We start from the raw sequence: 21,228 nt of genomic DNA, 5'->3' as shown, positions 1-21,228 counted from the left end.
CATACTTCATATAACAAAATTTTAAATTAACATTTAAGAAGAAAGTTTTAGGAAAATCACTAACAGCATTGAATCACAAAACAAAATGACCACATGTGTTTTATAACAATTTTTATAGATCCATTTTTCATTTCTTGCCACTAAATGGCTAATTTTACAATTGTATAATAGCATTTAACAAGGCCTTCTTAACTCATTACCAATAAATACAGGTCAAAGAGAAAATCCATTTAATCAGACTGACATGGGTCATTAGGCCCTGTAGCAGTAGCTTGTTAAAAAGGTTATCCTGTTGGTCTCTTCAATCCTGCATACCTGAGGCCAATTACTAAGACAGGGTCTGCTTTTGTCTTGGAACAAATTCGGGAGAGAAGTTTTCTGCTCATTTGCAATCATCTTATGTAAGGCTTCATTTTCTTCTCCTTCTCTTTCCAGAATCTGCATGAGAAGAAAATACATCAATTCATTCATCTTCCCTCCTAAACAACTATTACAATATATAGCGGAGTTAGCCCAAGCGATCTCAAATAACAAAGCATACCAACATAACATACCTTGCATTGAGAACAGCATTCTTTGTAACTTGGAAATTCTGGAGCTTTTGGAAAGTATTGCAGCAGTTTTCCCCAAGCCTCTTTAGAAACAAGCCGTCTCTCATTTTCTGTTATACATAAATTACCTGTAAAAAACCATCTTGCTTGGTTTTGAAAAAGAAAAAGCACAAAATACAGTAGCCCTTCTAGCATATGGAGATAAAAATCCCAAATCACAAAGCAACTCTCCTTGTTCCTTGGTGGTTTACTGGAAGAGAATTTTTGCTCTCACTTTCTAAAGAAATCGTAACTTTTCTTTTCACTTTGCAAGTGCCACAATTCCCTCCCACCTGGATACCTATTAAAAGGTATGACTTTCTATTTTCTAAGCATGCCTTTGAAAATGCACACTGAATTCCATGATTCCCTGCCAGACAGTCATACATCTAGTTCACCACTGTTTCCATTTCTGTACAACAGCAGGAATTTAATGCCTTACAGATTATCCACCAGGAACTGCTATTCAAAAGTTTCCAGTTTGAAAAATCACATTCCTACAAAGTTGAGGATATGTGAGAACCATAAGATTAGCTGAAAGACTTATATCTTAGTTGTGTTATTAAGTTTACTGGAAAAATTCTGTATGCCAATAGCTTGTTACGAACTTGTCTGTTAATAACTATATTGGAGTGAAACTTTTAAATCTGTTAGTCTTCCTAAGAGTCCATACAATCCTGAAGCTTGATAGTGTTTGCTCATTTGAGCCAAAACCAAACTCCTCTATTTTGAAATCTTTCTGATTGTTATAAATCTGTGTGAATTATAATTGAAGAGCAAGTGAAGGCAGTAGTAAAATCCTGCCTGATAATCAGTTCTTCAATTTATACAAAACATATACAGAGTACCTACCATTATTTATTTCTATTCTTACACCTCTTCTCCTTTACCTGACATTAGATAGAGAAGAAATATGGAAGGCAATTTGTTTTCTACTTAAAATTTCCATAACGTCAAATAAAATAGACAACATTCTTTATGAATTAATTTTGTCAATGGAATATACTTATTAAAAGTTAACTGGAATAGCAACTAACCATAGAATACTGAAACTCAATCTTAGCCTAATATAGATTATATAAAGGTGAAATTAATATTTATGTAAAGTATTTTATGCTCTAAGAATGTTCTGCAATCATTTTAAGTACATTTAAGAAATATGAAAATACAGAAATCAAATCTAAAATGACAAGCACCCCTAGTCTTTTGCGCTATCCCTTAAAATATGTCTCAATATAGCATTGCTGGTCTTTATAAACCACAATGACCAATGATATATTATTTGGTCCTCTAATTAATAGCACTTTGAAATTTTTCATCTTCAGAAAGCATAATTTTCCTGCAAAGCATCAATTCCTTAATTCAATTTTAACAACCATTTTAAGAGATTTCCTAGATATGAGGGAATAATCAACAGCTTTCAGTAAGAGAGGGAATAAATATAATATAGTATTGCCTAGTGTTCTAATGAGACCTTTTATATGAAAAGATGAAAGCTAAACCCTAACATGGGACTGAAACCACATATGAAGAAATAAGGCCTTTAACACAGGTTCTTAATTTGGGATCTATGACTTTTGGGTTTTTCCATTTTGCGATTTTAGTATTCTGCTACTTAATATTATCATGGAAAAACAGTCTCCTTACACTAGATTGTATACAATTACCCACAGTTCTTGAAAGACCAGGATTTCTTAACCACCAAAATAAAATCCTTGGTTTTCTTTGAGATTCAATGTATTTTATTTTATGCATCAAAAACAATCTTCTAGAGACAGAGCCAGAGGATTAGAATTTCATATCAACAACCTTATTATCAATAGAGAGGTGACTTGCCCAAGTTTTACACAATGGCACCCAGGAAGTTTGACAGGCATGGAATGTTTTTCATAATTGAAAGTTGTCCTGTAATGCTTCCCCATATATTATGCTGATAAGATTTGCCCATATAAACAAGAAATGGCAAAATACCCCAGAGACAGGTCAGCCACACCATCAAAACTATGTTGACAAGAAGATGGCACTAGCATGACCTTAAGTTCAGGCACAGAGTTGGCCATAAATTCTTCAACAAGCATCTCAATTGTTACATATTGTTTTGTAAAAAATCCAATCTTAGGTTCAGTTTCAAATTCTCACCTCATACCTACCCATTGGGAAAGCAAGAAAAACTAACCCCATTGAAGACATGTATAGTCAGGTATGGAAGACAAATTCCAGCATTAGAGGTGATGACTTAGAAACTGGGAAGCTGGGAGACTGTCATTCTACCAGTTTTATTATGATAGAAGTCACCATCTTTCAAATTAACTCAGTTTATTTGATGTTAAAATCAGAATATTACTGTGTAAAAAAAAAAACTAGATGCTATTATCACAGGTGATCAAACAGGGAAAAAAGCATATAAGCATAAAACCCTACAAACATAAATCAATTTATTGAGACAAAACTGTGTCTGCTATCTCTCCTATTCCATGACTTTTTCCTTCATCCATTTTTCTAAATAATACCCCTTTCTTGCCCCACCATCCCTCTGACACCAGTGATAATGGATTATTTTGTTCACAGTGAGGTGAGAAACACAGAATGCAGATTCATTTTTAGATAGTTTCATTTAACCCCAATTACATTCTTATTTCCTTAAATTGAGAATGGCTAAGAGTTATTTTAATGGCTGAATTTGTTTTTAACATACACTAACAAGACAACCCAATTTGGTTATTTCCATCTTCCCTAATCTATTTCAAAACAGTACAGAATTTTCCCCCTAGCAACAGCCAAGAGAAAGTACCAAATGTTACTTTAGAACAAGCCAATGAAATACCAGCTCTCTTTTGACTACTGGACCAATGAACATTCTAAATGTCACAGGATGTTAGCACATCAGGGAGAGGAGATCATGATTTTGGTGCTGTCTATTGGAAAAGCTACGATGACTGCAACTTAGCTCAGAGTAAACTACAAACTGCAAAGCTAGATATAAATAGCAAAAGGAGAGTAAAAAGGATGTAAATACTGTTTTCACATAGCACAACATCCTACAAACACTAATCTTGACATCTAATTCAATCAATAACACTAAAATTTAAATTACAATTTAGCCATAAGGATAGGCAAGATACAACTGTGACCTGAATGAAAAACTGTAACGGTAATGGAGATTTTCAAACACAAAAGGGAGAAGCATAGAGTTGATGTCACTCAAGGTGCTGCTGTGATGGGGGCCATTGTATGTCTCTGGGGTGAGGAGGAGGGGCTGCGAACTGGATCTGTTCCTTAAGTAACTTTGCCACCACAGGCTGACTCTCTGACTTTCTCACTTAATTCATCTAAAAAATTTCTAAGTGCTTGTTAAGCACTTTTGAGATGGCATTTTCATGCATATTTGAACAGAATAAGGGACCCTTCTCAAGAAGAAATCCAATTAAAAAACTGGCCAAGTAATTTGCTACTATTAAATTTACTATCTTTCTTAAATTTACGCCAAACAAACAAAAAGGCAAACATTGGAGGTATAATGAAGGCATGGCAAAAAGAAGGAAGGCATCAGCATGAACTGGGAAATCAAGTGGGTAACACATCAGACTCAGTAGAGTTATTCTGTGGCTGAGATTGTCTCTCTTTTCCAGAAGAGATTTAAAAATTACCCTTCCTGTTGCCCCATAATGCAAGAGAGAAAATATCTGGACCCTGAGAAGATTAAGGTTATAATAATTAGCCAAGAAGGCAAACACTAAGCTCACCGTGCGGGCACAGGATGTCTTCATTAAAATTTAACTCCTCTTCCTCGTCTTTTTTCTCATCCTTGGAATCATCTGATCAGAAGAGAAGCAGGTGGGACATTAAAGTTGGCAAACAGTTTAGATTCACACTTAAACTCTGCCCAAGTGGTGCCATCCTACACTCCTGTCTACTGCACCCTACCTACATGGCTCTAAGAGGGCTCTCCTGGTCATTTCAGGTATCTTTTGTCTTCCACACATTGTGCAAAAAAGATTCAAACACAGAGCCAGCAGAATAATTAAGTAAGTGCACAGAATGAAAGGATGTTCCAAAGCCAAGCTCATTTACAATACTGACTGGGGTTTGTAAGATCCTCAAACTTTCACCATTTAAAGAAATATATTCTTGAAATCACTTTTAGGAAAATGGATAAAGGAAAAGGCTTAAAGCCTCTAGTAAAAGTAGAGGTGCTTCACATAAAGTGAACATCAGCTCCATAAAAGGGACTGGGACTGTGAATATTCAAAGTAGCTCCTGTGTTCCACATTGGTTGCTAAAGACACAGACTTACATTGGTTGCTAAAGACACAGACTTAAAAAGAGAACATGCAATGAACAATGGTGAAGACAGCTCAATCTAGTTGACAGGCAGGAGAAAAACGTGCCAAGAATGTTTTGTAATGTAGGATAAAGGGCTCCCAAGTGCACGATTCAGGGGGTGGAAAGTTTCTTTTTGAATCAAGAGCTTTTAGTGACTTTGAGGGTGTTGGAGTAGGTATTATGAAAAACTGAACAAAGACTGTTTTAAAAAAAAAAAAAAAAAGGAAGAAAGAGCCCAACACAATTTCAGGAGAATCCAAAGTGGAACATCTATTTTACATGTGGATTGTTCAACATGTAATGGTGACTACTCCTACATGAAGAGACTTCCAAATCTTTTTATCCTCCATAAACTAGGAATTCTATTCTATGAAGCTTGTTCATCTCCACAAAACAAGACGTGAATCAACAAGGGTTATAACATTAAAAAAAAATATATCCAAACTAAACTCAATTGTATTACAGATAATTATCTAGTATAGTCTAATGAATATACCAAATTACCAAATGCTTGGCTCATACCTTCAGACAAACCAATAACTTGTATAATTATATTTTCTTTTGAGTCATGGTTGAAGCATTGACAACTAAATCAAATTACACTTTCTCCAGTATGTGAATACATCTATACTACAGAGTATGAAAGGAAGTCAAAACATATATAAAGTACCATGTGCTGGGCCCTGTACTGGACATGGAGTCCATTCCCTGCCCCCCCCCCAAAAAAAATCAAAATCAAACAAGCCCCTCCATCCCCCCAACAAAAAGCCCATAGGTAGAGAGAGACAGGTAATTAAGAGAGAGAAAAAATTACATTAAAACATTAAGAAGGAACAGAAAAGGTCTTCTTGTGGAAGACTGAAGATGAAGCTGAAAAGCCCAAGACAAGAGAGAAATAAGGATAATGTCATAAAGGACAAGCAGTAAAATGCCCAAGGTCAGGTTGATGGAGCATATAATGAGGAGCAGCAACTTAAAGGACAGAGAAAAAAAAGTCTAGAAAGAGATTTTTTATTTATTTATGGAAGAAAGGGAGAGGGTAGGTTAAGAAGGGCTCTTAAATGCTAAACAAGAGGACTATCAATATTGAGGTGATAACCACGTAAGAGGGAATGAAATGATTGGGAAGGTCAATGATGATACCCAATACAGGATGGACTCAAGTGGGGAGAGAAGAGAGGCAGAGACTCAACAGCAGCTCAAACATGGGGTGATAAGCACCTGCACCAGAGTGGTGGCAATATCAGATGAGAGAAAGGGGTACATTAAAGATGAGGCAAAGGAGAAAAAAAAATAAAAAAACAACTTAGAACCCAATTGGACACAGAAGGAAGGTGACAGTGAAGAATCAGAGGTGACACCTATGGTTGCTAAGGATGGTATTAACCCTCAACAATAATAGAGAATAACAGAAGGATTTCTCATGTAAGGATACTTGTTAGTAGTATAGTGCCAATTGCAGACAATTTAGTAAAAGACACTGACAATCATCTATTCTTAAGCATTAAAGGGATTACTCTTGTAATATTCTTCTGAATATAAAAGTATGTCTGGAATAGTTGCTGAAAAGACAAATGACTGAGGCCATGCTTTTTCTCTGAAAATGCTCAAAATTTAAGAATGTATTATAAATTATTCATGTTTATGAATGAAGCCACTAAATAAGTGTGAGATTGTTAAGATTTCTGGCTTTTTGTTACTCAGTTTTGAGTTATCAAACAACTAATGAGCTTTAGTTTATAATAACAAAATAATTTATGATGTTTAAAAATATAACAAATACAAGCCGAGAGTATCATTACCTTTATTTAAGGTGTCACCATTCATTTTCCCATTACTTTGGTCTGTATCAATATCTTGCTCATCTAACTGCTCTAGGGCTAGCTGTCGCCAACTTCGTAAGGAAGACTTCCCTACCCAGAAGCCTTCATTACTGTGAAACAAATAAAAACAAACAAGTTAATGTCACAAAGCATATGCTCTCTCCTTTACTACCTAATTTTTCTGAACTTCCTCTACTCCCCATCCCATTCAAGTAGTCAAATTTTCTTGGTTTGTGAAATTTCCCTCTTGCACTATCTGCTCTGCTGTACATCACCATCATGATTGCTAGAACTGTTTATTCTCTTTTGTGGGCGCTTCCATGAGCTGCTTTTGTTCCCCACAGTTTTGTGTTTGCCATTGACCTCTCTCCTTGTTCCTGACTACTATCATATCCCTTTTTACACTAGAATCCCTACTCAATCCACCTTCAGACATTAGCTAACAATGTTTGTTTGCCTTGAAGTTAAATAGGGAGAAAAATGCAAAGGTTGTGGAGCTGCCTGGTGCTCTAAGAAATTTCATGTAGGCTGTGTCTCCTGAATCAGAGGTTATATGATAATAAAAATAGTTGGTTGTTGAAGGGCAAAGAAAAAGAATATAAATTTATACTATTTCTAAGGTACTATGCAAAGCACTTTTAACATCTCACTTAATATCACAACAATCCTTTGATGTATATTGTATGTTTAACTTGATTTAGTTTCTTGTGTTCATCTTGCATCCTCCCATCTTAGCATAAACTTTCTTTGGGCTGGAACTTATAAACTCAATCACAATGCTTACGTGAAGTAGCTAGATAATTCTTGGAAAAACTAAAACAAAACATGCTATTATTCTCAATGACTTCAGTTCTAAGCAAAATGACACGAATACTGATAAATGGGAGGAAAAATTTGACTTTGATTAATTTTGATTTTTCCTGCCCCACTCCCTCCCCATTTCTATAGCCCAGCCTATCCATCTATCAAAGCTCAGCTTAAAGACTAGCTCTTTTGAGAGCTTCAGGACTCTTGTTGACAGAAACTTTTAAAACTGTAAAAATTTTTAAGACTGGGTTTGTGATGCTACTTTATGAATAGCCTAGGGTCACTGTGTCTGTTCCCATTAATAGTTTAAACGAGTTTTCTCCAAACTAAGAAGAAAGGGAAAATATTCCAGAACAATACAAAGGATGATTCACAGATTTGTGATGTAGAATGCAACAAAACATCCTTTCGTTTTTACTCAGTGGTTTAGAACAACGGAAGCTTATAGCTGATAGGTATAAAAGCAAGAGTAAGCTATTTGCTTTCTCCCAATACAATTTCATTTTACTATTAATATATTGTATATATTTGACTAGATAGTTTGGGATCTCTTGCACCAGAGATTCTATGAAAGGTCTTATATCAATTACTATTCTACTACTAGAATATTTTTTACTATTTCTAATTATTATTGTCATCTGTGTGACATTGCCCAAGGCACGATTGTGACAAGTACCAGTTACAATAGAAATATTTTTATTCATGTAATTCATAATGCCAAAACAGATGCTTAATATAATTGGTGAAAAGCATAAATACTTCTAAAAATCTTCTAAAGTACTTCTAAAAAGCAGGAAGACATGTCCCTGAATATACACATTATATTTTCTATTTCAATTTCTAAAAGCTAATGCAATGGACAGACACCTTTTGGCCAAGGTATCAATTATTTCTTTTTGGTTACTTTTTTGACTAATAAAAGTTTTAAATCCAAGAGACTAGACCAGGTCAACACTTGGTAACCTTAAATCATATGTAACAGCAGCTCACATTTATCTAAAGCTTGAATTCCCAATATATGGTGATTAAAAGAGAATCTTTAACAGCACTCCTGTGAGATGGGTCCTGTTGGCATCTCATCTATTAAAATTCAAGTAGAAATGGAAGCATTTTGACCTTAAAACTTGTTGACTACAAATAAAATTCTATCCAATTTAAAAGTATGCCTCTTTCATTATCCATAGTAAGAGAAATAATTCAACCAAAAAATTAGCAATAACAAAAAACAATAAAAAAAAAAAAACAATCTAGCTCACTTTTCTCTATCCTACTGTAGACATCTTTGGATGTCCATGAATAAATTAATAATTCAGAAGAGAAAATTCTTTAGTATTTCAAATGTCTTGATTTGGGAAGAACAATTACATACCCCTTCACTGTGGTTTTCAACAAATTTGTAACTATTTTATAATCTTCATTTAGTTGGTTCTTCAACCGCAATACACGACAGCGCTCTACCACACATTCTTTGCAAAGAGCTTTAACTATGGGTTCAAAGGAGAGGGAAAAGAAGATAAGTCAAAAACAAATAATAATAGCTGATCAATACATTCTGTGATATACTTTTTAAAAAAAAAAAAAAAACAGACTGGATCAGTTCTTAAACCAATAGATTTCAAGGGATTCGTGGACCTGAATAAAAAAATTTTTTTCTTTATTTTAATGTAATTGTTTCCTATGTAATGCTCTGCATTTTAGTTGATATATTTAAAATTCTCTAAGAATTTTATCTCTAAGATCTAAGATCTAAAATCTCCAAGAAAAAGGGAACAGAAGGAAAGTATGACTTTGTGAAACATTTCAAAAAAATACAAGACCCAGAATGAAGAAAACCCAGGGGAAACTGAAAGTACATTATGCCATCAGTGATATCTAAACATGCCTAGTTTTTGTTTTAAGGTAAACTTACTTCTGATATCTCAAGTTTCATATAGATAACCCTACTTTATCACATTTTCTGTTCATGGAAGTTCACAGCAAGCCAGAAAGACTTTAAGGCTCGCCTATTTATAAGGGTAGAGAAGTTTATTATTGAATAATTGACCACAGGAGGAAAAATAGGGATTACAGGGGCCAAAAGAACAAGAGGATTTTCTACAACACTATAGTAGGAACAAAAACTAGCAACAAAGAAGAAATGATACACCATTAAAATCACAGGTACTTGAAATGAAAGAGCATTTATTTCCCAAAGGGAATCTATTTCAGTACAAACAGAACAGAGCATGATCTAAGAAAGTAACATCTGTAACTAGTTCTATATAAAATACATTTGTATATAAGTTAAAATTGAGACCAGCTATAAATTTAACTTCCACTAAGAATAATGGTATTAGTTATTCAGATTATTTGCAGTTGTAAACAAACCACAAGGCAAAAAATCTAGACCGCAGAATAAAGCACACAAAGCCCAGGAGAATGCCCAGAATTCTTTGAAATGCAACAAGATTCCAAGTTCAGAGACTGGGAAAAAACACGACTGTTTTTCAGAATGAAAGCTATGTCTGAATTACAAAACATTGACAAAGAAATTCAGTTTTTCTGCTTTGAAGATCTCCAGTACCTAACAATGTATTTCCTAGGGAAAAAAAATACAAATACAATATCTGCATATAGACAGTTACTGAGCTTCATGCCCTTAAAAATAACTGTCTTCTTACATGAATAAAACTCCTCTCTCCTCTTGCCACCCTAATCTTCTATCAGTAATTTGCTTGGCAAGCTCTTTTCTCATAGATGGTGCAATGGAAAATTTCAGGCAGGCCCACATCAATTCTAATGATCACAAATGAAAAAATGAACAGAGGCTGCATTAGTGAGGCTTTGCTGTCCCCAAGCCTTTCAGATGGAGAATACACAGGGACACAGGTTTCAGATTACCATTAAGCCGGGGTCCCCCTCCATAGCGACTGTAGAAAATATCTGCTGCATATTCAGAAATTCTCTTCATGATGGAGATTTTGTCAGGATGCAGTTTGTCATGGGCACACAAGCAGGCATGATTATCAATGGGCTTTGTTGGGGTAGATTCATCTAACCATTTCTGCAGCCACTCAAGTGAGACAAATTCATACGGCTCTGAGGAAAAAGGACACAAGAAACAGCCTATGTATTTTACTACTCCCATATCAAGCACTGCATTCAGATAAAATTTTCAAATGACAAAGTTCCCATTACAGGAGCCATCAGATCTAACACAACTTTAGTTGAGAGAGCTCAATGCATTTTGTAACAAAACCCTTGCAGCATAAGGATAGAGGCTGGTATTATTAACCTCACCATCAGAGAAGTTTCTTGCTATTGTTATTAGCATGGCAGAGTTTGGATTAAGCTCCAAGCAGAGTGCTCACATCATAAAGAACTGGTAACTTCTCCAGTCTCAAACTCCATCTACCTTAAGTCTAGAATGTTTTGTCAAGTGATACAACAAAGCAAGAACTGGGAGTGGCTTTTCAATTTAAACAGCCAGTACTCTTCTTTACCCACTCTTTTTTTCCCACTCACGTAACCTTTTTCCCTACTGGAGACTATGTGAAGCCAATTTTCCAAAAAAGTGAACAAAGGATTGTTTTTCCTACACTTAATTTAGGGAGCTAGCAAAACAAGTAAATTAGATTTGGCTAATTTATTATTCATCAAAGAAACCCAAGTGTTGGAAGCATTAGACAATCAGACATAAATATGGACCAAACATGTTTCTAGCACAAGTATTTCAAATACGAGATTAAAAAAATATAGTAAAAATTATATGAAGGTAACTAATATGGGCAATTTATGGCATTCAAATGACAGAACAAATGATTATAAACACTTAAGAGTAAGTCCTAGTGTGATAAGTGAAAAGAAAATTGGTATATAACTACTGAGAACTGAGTTTTGTCATCTCAAGGCCGTTCTGCATGAATGCATCTTTATAATCACATTCCACACTAACTTCTAAGACATGTTAATGGCATACATAAATAATGTATAGTAAGTTTTAATGTGTTAAGTATAAGGTATTCTGTTCCTGGGGAATGTTTCCTAAAATTGACTAAGATTAGTAAGCACTAGGGCAGCAGGGAGGAGCACTGCACTGCGAGTTTCTAGAATACAGAGGTCTAAGCCCAGCTAGCATGGCCAAGCCGTGACCTTGATGAGCAAGTCACTTCAGCTTGAGGTGGTTAAGGTTACTCTTATCAAATGAAGGTAATAATACCTGCCCACAACCTAGTTCACAGGGCTGCTGCCGAGTATAAGAGCTAAGAAATGAGAAGCATTTTGAGCTTTTTTTGAAACATATAGAAAAGTTAGCATTTACATATTCTATAAAATATATAAAGGAGATCTCAAGATGCAACATGGGTATCACCAATGCAGTCTTAAAAAAAAAATCCAATCTGATTTGAATGTGAAAAGTTTTGGTTGTTTATTACCCAGCTTGTTGCAAATGTGTAAGTGTGGGATGAAGACAGCAATGTCAAAGAGGCTATAAGTGGCTCTTGTCTCTCCCCATGTTCCAGGAGGGAAGATAGAGACAGGCATATTCTCTCTTAGGAATAAAGCAAAAGAGAAACAAGAGCCCAAGTTCCTTAAGATCATCACATTCACGTATTTGATGAGGGAAAGATGAGAGAAACCTAGCTTTATGGAATATCTTAAGACAGGATATATAGTACATAGTACTACATAGTATCAGGAGCTACCTCTAAGCCTGCATAATATTGGGAGAAGTTCCCACAATCACCACAATCCAAATATGGAGAATGGCCCTCCCAAAAAAAGGACAAAATATTCCAATTAAATACACTGACATTGAATTCAATACATTAAATATTAAATTAAATCTCCAATCATAAAATCCCTTGTACTGACGGTTGTGACATAATGACTTTTCTGGTTCTCGTAAAGAAATCTACAAGTATGAACCCTTGAATGAGGCAATAGGCAAAGGAAGGTAAGAAGAATCAGGCAATAAAATCATCTGTTTTGTGGCATCAACCCACTAATTTTGCAGGCTGGAGAATTATCATAAACTCTAGGATCTGAAGCACTTAATAAATTAATATTCAGGAGGAACTTTATTTGGGAAGGTAAACAATGTGTAGTTGTTCCAGGGTCACTAATTGGTCTACATGTTCCCGTTTCTCTTCTTCCCTCCCCCGCCCCCCCCCCCAAATCTACTTCTGGCTCAAAGGTTACATCCTGCACCACTAAAGCCCTTAGCAATTGTAGCAAAGAAAGCAAACAAGATTTGGTTCTAACAATGAAGTATTATGCCAATGGCCCCTGCACACAAACATATAGAAACACACAAACTGCCAAGGAGGAATGGCTGGCAGATTCAGAAAAACTACTTCTTAACTATTAATAGTTCTCAGGGACATCTGTTGGTAGATGGTAAACAAGATTAAATCAGCATTACAGAAATTTAACTCTGAACAAGTCAATGTTCAGGAGTTAGGAAAAACAAATAACTGGCATATTTTGATTCCAAATTATTTCTGCTTTATGCCATTTAACACAAAAGTTAAAAGTTCAAAAAGAAGTTGAATTTCCTTCAAATTACCAGACAATCCATGAGGATGCAAGGGCCAAAAAAAAATATGCCATAGTGATACATTTCTGTTACTTGACCCCCCAAAAAAAAAAAATCACATTATTCACTTAATTTATAGAATTTTGGTAAATCAAGATACTCACTATAAAGTATTTATTTTAAGATGCAGAAATAAAAATCAATGTTCAAAATTAGCCATTAAAGGAATTACAAACAAAATTGAAACTGGAAATACTTGACAAACTTCTTTTTCCAATTAAAGTACAGATTATATCACTATTGGCTAAAACAATTCCATATACTTGAGGCATTAGGGATCAGCTCCATCACCACATCATAGTTAGAAATGGAAGAGAGATGGTAGTTTAATTTCATTGGGGTACATTTTACAAATGAAGAAACAGACAGGGATAGGTAACATGACTGCCACAGCTCTCCAAGGAAATAAGTCAGGATTAGAACATAAATCCTTGGGACACCAAATACAACATTTCCCAGCCACAAAACAAATAAATGTATGTGGGGAGGGAAAATACAGTACCAAAGAACCTGGATTTGGACCCATAGCTGGGACAAGAAAGATCTCAGAAAGATCTTTAAAGTCTATAAGCATCTATCTAGCCTCGGTTTCCCTCTCTCACAAAAACATGCAGAATAATCACTGGGGAACCCTAAATAGCAATCATTGAGATCACCAAGTGCTTTTTAATTGGCGTCCAATCTATCCCAATCTAAACAGCAGTAGAGAACTGAATGCACTGCCCTATCAGACCCTCAGAGATCTTTTGAACTGCTCCCACAAAGGGAGACAACAATCCCTGTTTATCATCAATGAAAGACAGCACATGGAATGATTAAAGACACACAGAAATAAATTAAAGATGTGTGAGTCTTCTAGGCCCATTAAGCACAAAATTCTGGCAGGTACTGACAAAATTAACCTGTGCAGAACACAGGTTGGGATCAGAGTTGTTAAAGTTGGATTATAAAAATAATTTGCTTCAAAAATTGCCAGAAATTGTATTGGTTGGGATTTGTATTGCTGAAATAAAAATTATATTCTTCAAGGAGTTACTACATAATAGATGCTATCTTTTAAATTTAATTCCATTTTCTAAATTATGAAAAGATAATTTGAGCCCCATTGTACTGATAATAATTTCTAAATCACTAAGTTGTGTTAAATTACAAAGACTCAGTTCAACTTTACACACAACCAACTCTTTTTCTAGAAGCTTGGGTGAAGCCAAGCTATATGATGTTAAGATCACAACTTTAAACACCTGGGAAAATGTAAGATCTGAAATGAAATTGAAAGTTTCATTTGAACAATTTAAGTATTTATTAATGTGTAATGAAAAACCTCTGTGGGTTTACTCTAATGAAATAATTGTATATACTGTTTGAAGAATTTGCTAATAGTATCAAAACTTAACAGATCTTGAAATGAGATCTGGGAGTCTTTTGGAGAAAGCTAATTTAGCAAGCAGGACTAACAAAATTTGAATCATGAATATGCCTCCAAGTAGGTCACAACTAGACACTTCAAAAACACCTCTAGCTTTACTCCTATAGCAGATTGTGATCAAGGGCACATGTAACAGAAAGCAGTTTTGATTGTTAACACAGCAATGAATGACTACAGGGCACTACCAGAAGATCTTACAGACCAGCTCCAGCAGGTAACCTTTGGTAGAGTTCCTTCACCTCTTCGTGTTTGGCTTTGCCTTTGTCCACACTTTGTTTACGCATTTCGGCCATTTCCACGCACCACTCCTCAAACTTGGAGTTATCCCGATCTACCAGCTCTTGAAGAAAAGCTATTCAAAATAAAAGGCAAAATGATACCCAAATTGCTACTTTGTATCAACTGCTTTGTATTCGTAGCTAATCTTCCTATTGTGTCTTCTCACCTTTAATTATGTGGTCTAGATACTGTCCCCCTTACAGGATTTCTTTCATCTCCAACCATAACAACCAAGGATAAGAGGAGCAACAAGAGAATTCTCCCTAGTATAAGCTCTTTTATCCAGCAACCAAAAAGACTCCTAAAGTCACTAACAGACTGTCTTTTCACAAAGGGTCTCACCTTTCACAAAGGTAAACACCTAGTAAACTTCTAGAAGAGCAAATATGTTCACTTTTTTCTTCATCTTGTCCTTATTCATACTCAGTCAAAAACATGTTAAATTCAACAATCAATCGAAAAATGGAATTACTATTCTGGAAACACACCCTTGAATATGTATCTTTACAACTGAGTGGGAAAACTCATTGTTTTTTCACTTTTGATCCGATTTTTCTCACATGACATGACAAATATTAAAAGGTTTAAAAGATTTGCAGACATTTAACATATATCAGATTGCACTCTGTCTCGGGTAGGACAGAGAAAAATTTTGAATGCAAAGTTTTACAAAAATAGACTTTGAAACTTGTGTGTATGTGTGTGTGTAGATTATATATATATATTTGGAACAATAAAGACATTATTGAGGGATCAAAGGACTACAAATTGGTTCAGATATATCAATCCTAAGGCTATTATTCCCATTTTACAGAATATAAAGCTGAAGCTCAAAAAAATTAAATGACTTGACCAATGTCTCCCTAACTCGAGGTTACAACATCATCTGCCATGCCATACAGCTGCCTAGACTAAAACAAGTAACAATTGATCTCTCTATCCCTGTCACACCTGTTTTCTGAAGGCGGACATAAAAATATCCAACAGGTGTCAGTTGCCTTCATTTAATCTCACTTTCCTCATCTTTAAACCTCTTTTGCCATTCAAGGCACTATTATTCCAATTTTTTTTTTCCTGATACAAACTAATGGGTATGTTTTAAATGAACAATAAAAACAAAAATTCCTATTCCAATGTAGGGAAAGATTTGAGAAGGTTCTCATCAAAATGCCCCAATGACCATGCACAAGGGAACTGAAGCTCAGAAGAATGCTTCCCATGACAACATCCAGGTCTGTTGAGACTTTGCTTCACAGACAATGGCCACACATTAAAGCAAATAATTACTTCAATTCTATTTAACAATATTCTTGAAGCTTCCCCTGCTGAGTGTTTGATGAGTTGCTTACCTGGTACTTGAACTGTCAGAGAAGATTTCTCTTGGGTCTGTAATCTATACACCAACATGTAGGCATTTCTAGAGCAGTGAGTTCCTTTCCCACACTTAGGTTTACGAGTCTGTGACTTAGAAGGCTCTGCTGAGGTGCATAAATAACAACAACAAAAAGATTAAATTGAAACATCTATGCTTTTGAAGAAAGATAGGACACTAATGGGGATATAAGTTATCAACACTCCTACCCACCTCATTGGCTTCAATAACATGCAAGCTAAACAATATAATTTTCTTGTTCAAGTATTTTAAACGGTTTCATTTTCTGCAATGTAAAACTTAAGCATAAGGCAAAAGCACTCGCTGAAACAGAAAACTTGAAAAAAGCTAACTTCAAATTAATCCTAAGAAAATTTAAATGCAAAATACCCAATTATTTAAATTCAATTTTTAGAACTTAGAATTTTTAGGATTAAATTTGCAATTGAAAAGAATAACAGGCTCATTCAACAAACAAGAAAGATAATCTATTAAATGCATTATAGTTTGTGCTAGGAATACCAAGACCCAAAAAGAGTCCCTGTTCCTATGTTTCCTTTCTATTATAGGATAAACTATGGAAATACAAGCTTATCTGGGGAAGGAAAAGAAAAAAAATTCAAGGACCCAAAAATAATGGATAATGAAAGGATTCCCAGAGGGAGAAGGGTGCCTGAAAGTACATCTTGATGGAGGTAACAGTGGAAAAAGACATGTCTTCAGATGATATCAGCCATAGCAAAGATTCTGAAGACATGACAAGCAGAATTTATTAGCAGACCATTCTGCATAAGATGTATATAGACCATAATATTTATGCTGTTTTCTGTGACAAAGAATTGGAAACATTAAAGAAAGTATTTTTTAAAATTGGGGTACTTGGGCAGCGAGGTGACACAATGCATTAATGCATCTGGCTTGAAGTCACAAAGAGCCCGAGGAGCCGAGTTCAAATCTGACCTCAGACACTTAACACTTCCTTGCTGTGTGGCCCTGAGCAAGTCATTTAATCCCAATTGCCTCAGCACAAAAAGAAATAAAAAAAAGTTGGAGTACTTGAATGCAATGAATTGTTAATTTTGCTAGAAACAAATATGAAGCATGCATGAAAATAAAGGAAAATAAGCAGAAACATGAAAACCTAAGTGTAGGAGAATAACTGCAAATAATCCAAAAGTGTGGAACCTATAGGATAAAGGTTTTATAGCCTTGTTTTTTTACTTGTCTGATATTTTAAAAACTACCAAAAAATAAGAGATATATTAGGTAAGCTTTAAGTGGAGGTTCACTACATATGATGTTTGTTTGATTTTAGATACTTTGTGGTATTTTTTAAAATTCATCTATTCTTTTATTTTAGAATTTGTAGATTAGATGTTATATTTTGTCCAAGAATTTTTCTGCATCTGACGATCAATGTTCAATTTTGAAGCAACTTTTGTCATGATGATTTCTTGGATGAATTGCTACGGTCAGGATTTTATTTTAACATTTTTGTGGAAAGAAACAAGGAACCTGTCTGGAAAATGAGCCAGAAGGCAGGTTGAGGAAGATTAAGTGCCAAAGAAGCATTTATGTTTTTCTCCCAGAGGCATGAGCAGCAAAGAAAGCAGATACATCATGGGAGAAACCTGGAATTGGAACTTGTAAGACAGGACAAGAGGTAAGTATCCAGTACACTACATATAAGGATGACACAATAGACAACCGGGGAATCAGAAGAAAACAAGGTTTAGAAGTACCAGTGGCTTATTCTGGTCTATTTCAATAAGATCTGGTCACGTCTATGATAGGAATGCCCTTCTGAACTCTATAAACACCAATATTTATTGCAGCAATTATCATGGCAAAAATGAAAATGGAAACAATGTCCATGTACTGGGAAACTTCTAAATAAATTGTAGTAATGATTAATGCATTACTATTGAGCTGTAAAAACCTATGAATATAAATAGAAAGCCAGGATGTGAACTGATACAAAGTAAAGCAGAACCAAGCAAACATTATATACAAAGACATCAACAATGTAAATGAAAAGAACATTCACCACAAAATTGAAAGTGAGTATTGGAAAGTAATAATGAGGAGGCATGAAGTAATTCCTCCCCCATTTCTTTGCAGAGGTGGAAGATCCATGGGTGTGTAACACTGTATATTGATTTTTCTTTTTATTCCCTTAAAACAAATATTTTTTAAAAAGATAATGATTTGGTTTGGGGGGTGAAAGAGTACAGGTAAAAATGTAGGCAGTATGTATATAAAACTTATTTTCATGTTATCCACTTATTGGGCCAAGATCTGTGGCTTTGCCTTTCTTTTCATCTTTAGTATTTAGGCTGTATTAATATTAATGTTTGTTGACCAACAGAAGAAAAAGAAACTACTATACTATATAAAAATGGAAAACACCTACTCAGAAACCTGAAGAGATCAAGTCATTTCTTAAAACTTTTCTCAATGACAAGGCCAATATTGTTGTCACAGCCCACTTGCACACCAATGTATCATCTCTTTGCCCTAGCTATCTAGCCTACCTAAAACTAGTAGGCAGACAGAGAGAGGGCTGGTGAGGGAGCCAAACATCCTCTCTTGGGTAAAACACTGCTACAGGGGACCAAATCAAGGGCACAAGACAGTTAAACATTAACCATCATTCACACTACAGAGTTTTACCCATGAGCCACAATACTGCACTTATATTGAAAACATCCAAAAAGCAAAAAACAAGGCTGATACACCTAATATAATTTGAGTCACATAAAAATGGGCCAATTACACTTACTAAGAACACACAACTATTAATGTTGGTTTAAGTTAATACTTATTACAAACATTTCAGGGAAGAAAAGGTGTATTTTAAAAGGGCACTCACAACTTAAAGGTTTTACCTAGATCTTCCTCAATCCCTAGTTGTAATTTCTTTCCCTCCATCTTTTCTATGTCTTCATCATTGAATTTATACCACTCTCCAGTCTGAGGATCCTTCACGTGAGCAATGTAGTGACCAGAATATGCACTTACACCTCGGTGTATGAGGACAGCACTGAGTTCATAAACATAGATTCCTTCTAAAAATAAACAGAAAATAAATTTCAAATTTCTCCTCTTTTTTTGGCAATCTTTTTCAAATTTGAACTTTTGGATATTCAATCAACTATATGTATACACATACTCCTACATCCCTCTCTATAATCATCTGTACAGATATGTTCCCAATTCTCCACAAGTTGTTTAAAATTTTAATTAGATTGAGATTTAAGAAAGCTCACAAACTAGGCTATACAAAGAATTCTTTTGGACATAAATGGCAAATGATACTTTAGTATGGCAATATAATATGTTGGTTTCAACAAATATTCTACACAGTAAATAAAGTAAAAGCTGACTACAAAAATGTTGCAAAATCATTGAAAAAATATAAAATATAAAACATTGAAAAAACAATTATATTAATTGGGTTTAGTAATTCAGGGTAGGTTTCCAGTTAACTTTTAAATCAGAGAATAGATGGGATCAGTAGAACAGAGAGAATATTACCAATATGAGTATTTTATGCCAAGAGAAAGTTATGAAAAAATTTTACGAAAGGGAGTTAGTAACATATTAGCATAGATGGAAATGTTTAAACATATAACGATATCTGTTATGTTTCACCTTATATATAACTAAGGGGAAGTAAATTGAAGAAATATTCAGTTCTCATTACATAATCATAATCCCAAAGAGAATATCTGAACAAGAACTTCCCTAAGATTCTGAAAAATTCAAAGAATCGCATACATGGACAAGAACTCTAAATACTCCAGGAGACCATAGACTTCACTATAAATGATTAAGTTAAAATATTTGTTTAATTTGCTGTCTTACCCAAGCCAATTTTTATTCTTCTATGAATGGAAATTTACACATTATAAAATAGGCACATTACTACTAAAATTAGAGCAAGAAAGTGAGGGTGACATCATGTATTCAAACATATGAAAAAAGCAGTAATTGCAGTGAAAATCCAGTCAATGGGTTCATCCCAATTTCTGAGGGAAGAAAATTCTCTCAATAAATGCAGATACTTGTTCTACAATTTTTAGGGTATTGAGAGGATGGTAAATAATATGTTCAAGTGGGGACTATGATGCAGGTCATCCTTCCTCTAAGGGCAAACTATGTCAACCTATCTTTTTGACTCCTGGAGTGCAGTATTTGTCTGTAGAACATTTAATCTGTGGCAGCAGAGAAAATTCTTGCTCTAATTAGAGTCAATGTGAAATTTACCTTTATGCTCCATGTAAGGTTCCATATTCAAAAGTTCTGAGAAGCCAATGTAGGTATTCAGCTTTTTCTTATGTCCTGTTTGTCTATTCAAAAACAAAGTCAATGATATTTTTAATTAAAATGAGAAACAATTTTTTATACTTCATTATTTTCCTATGCTATGCCAGATTCTTTTCTGGGCAAAAAATGAGAAACATCTGACATTCCAATATCTTTGGGTCAACTAACTATAATAAACCACACACAAAAAGGAATCTGCCCTCCATTCTCAATAGCAATTGGCATTCCAGACTATTTAACCAAACACAAAGATTTCTCCTGATGGGCAACTCTTCATTCTGTTTTAGGCAGATGATCTTTTCAGATGTAGTTCCTTACAGAAAGATGAAATCTCCCTCCTAATGTGAAAATACTATTTAACAAAAACTGGACATGATGAATGGTCAGGTCAAATTGTATGGAGGAAAACACTATATACCATATTCTCCTCAAAATACTGATATACCAAAATGTGCTCCAGTCAGAAGGTCAAAAATGTATACTATTATCTCTTGCATCATGGAATAGAGGTATAGTATAGGCAAGATGATTATGTGTAAACTTTCAAATGCTACTGTCCCCAATTTGGAGGAAAGGGAGAAATAGGTGTCATGCATGTATAATTAGGTGTTACCCCTGCATGAAATGCATTGTATCTAATGCCTGTAAATGGTGCTAGTTTTACCATTTTTTGTTTTCTAACACTTTCTTTTACCGAT

The 21,228-nt window shown here is 34.7% G+C and overlaps 1 protein-coding gene across 3 annotated transcripts in view; it reads right to left on the bottom strand.

The window, feature by feature from the left end:
- The window catches only part of USP48 (ubiquitin specific peptidase 48), a 61,881-nt gene that overhangs the window by 13,873 nt on the left and 26,780 nt on the right, over window positions 1–21,228 (bottom strand). The window contains exons 8-17 of one of the 3 annotated variants that reach the window (XM_051988305.1): window positions 20,471–20,553; window positions 19,090–19,269; window positions 16,179–16,307; window positions 14,753–14,902; window positions 10,424–10,621; window positions 8,913–9,027; window positions 6,716–6,846; window positions 4,334–4,405; window positions 555–679; window positions 316–438 (exon numbers count right to left, since the gene is read on the bottom strand). In XM_051988305.1, the coding sequence (XP_051844265.1) occupies window positions 316–438; window positions 555–679; window positions 4,334–4,405; window positions 6,716–6,846; window positions 8,913–9,027; window positions 10,424–10,621; window positions 14,753–14,902; window positions 16,179–16,307; window positions 19,090–19,269; window positions 20,471–20,553 (1,306 nt within the window). Of the gene's footprint in view, window positions 1–315; window positions 439–554; window positions 680–4,333; window positions 4,406–6,715; window positions 6,847–8,912; window positions 9,028–10,423; window positions 10,622–14,735; window positions 14,903–16,178; window positions 16,308–19,089; window positions 19,270–20,470; window positions 20,554–21,228 lie in introns of those variants that run through there. The other 2 variants (XM_051988306.1, XM_051988307.1) reach the window with 2 other exon arrangements.

Source organism: Antechinus flavipes, chromosome 3 (assembly GCF_016432865.1).
Source record: "Antechinus flavipes isolate AdamAnt ecotype Samford, QLD, Australia chromosome 3, AdamAnt_v2, whole genome shotgun sequence".
Taxonomy (NCBI): domain Eukaryota; kingdom Metazoa; phylum Chordata; class Mammalia; order Dasyuromorphia; family Dasyuridae; genus Antechinus; species Antechinus flavipes.
This window is presented reverse-complemented; position numbering and strand designations above follow the sequence as displayed.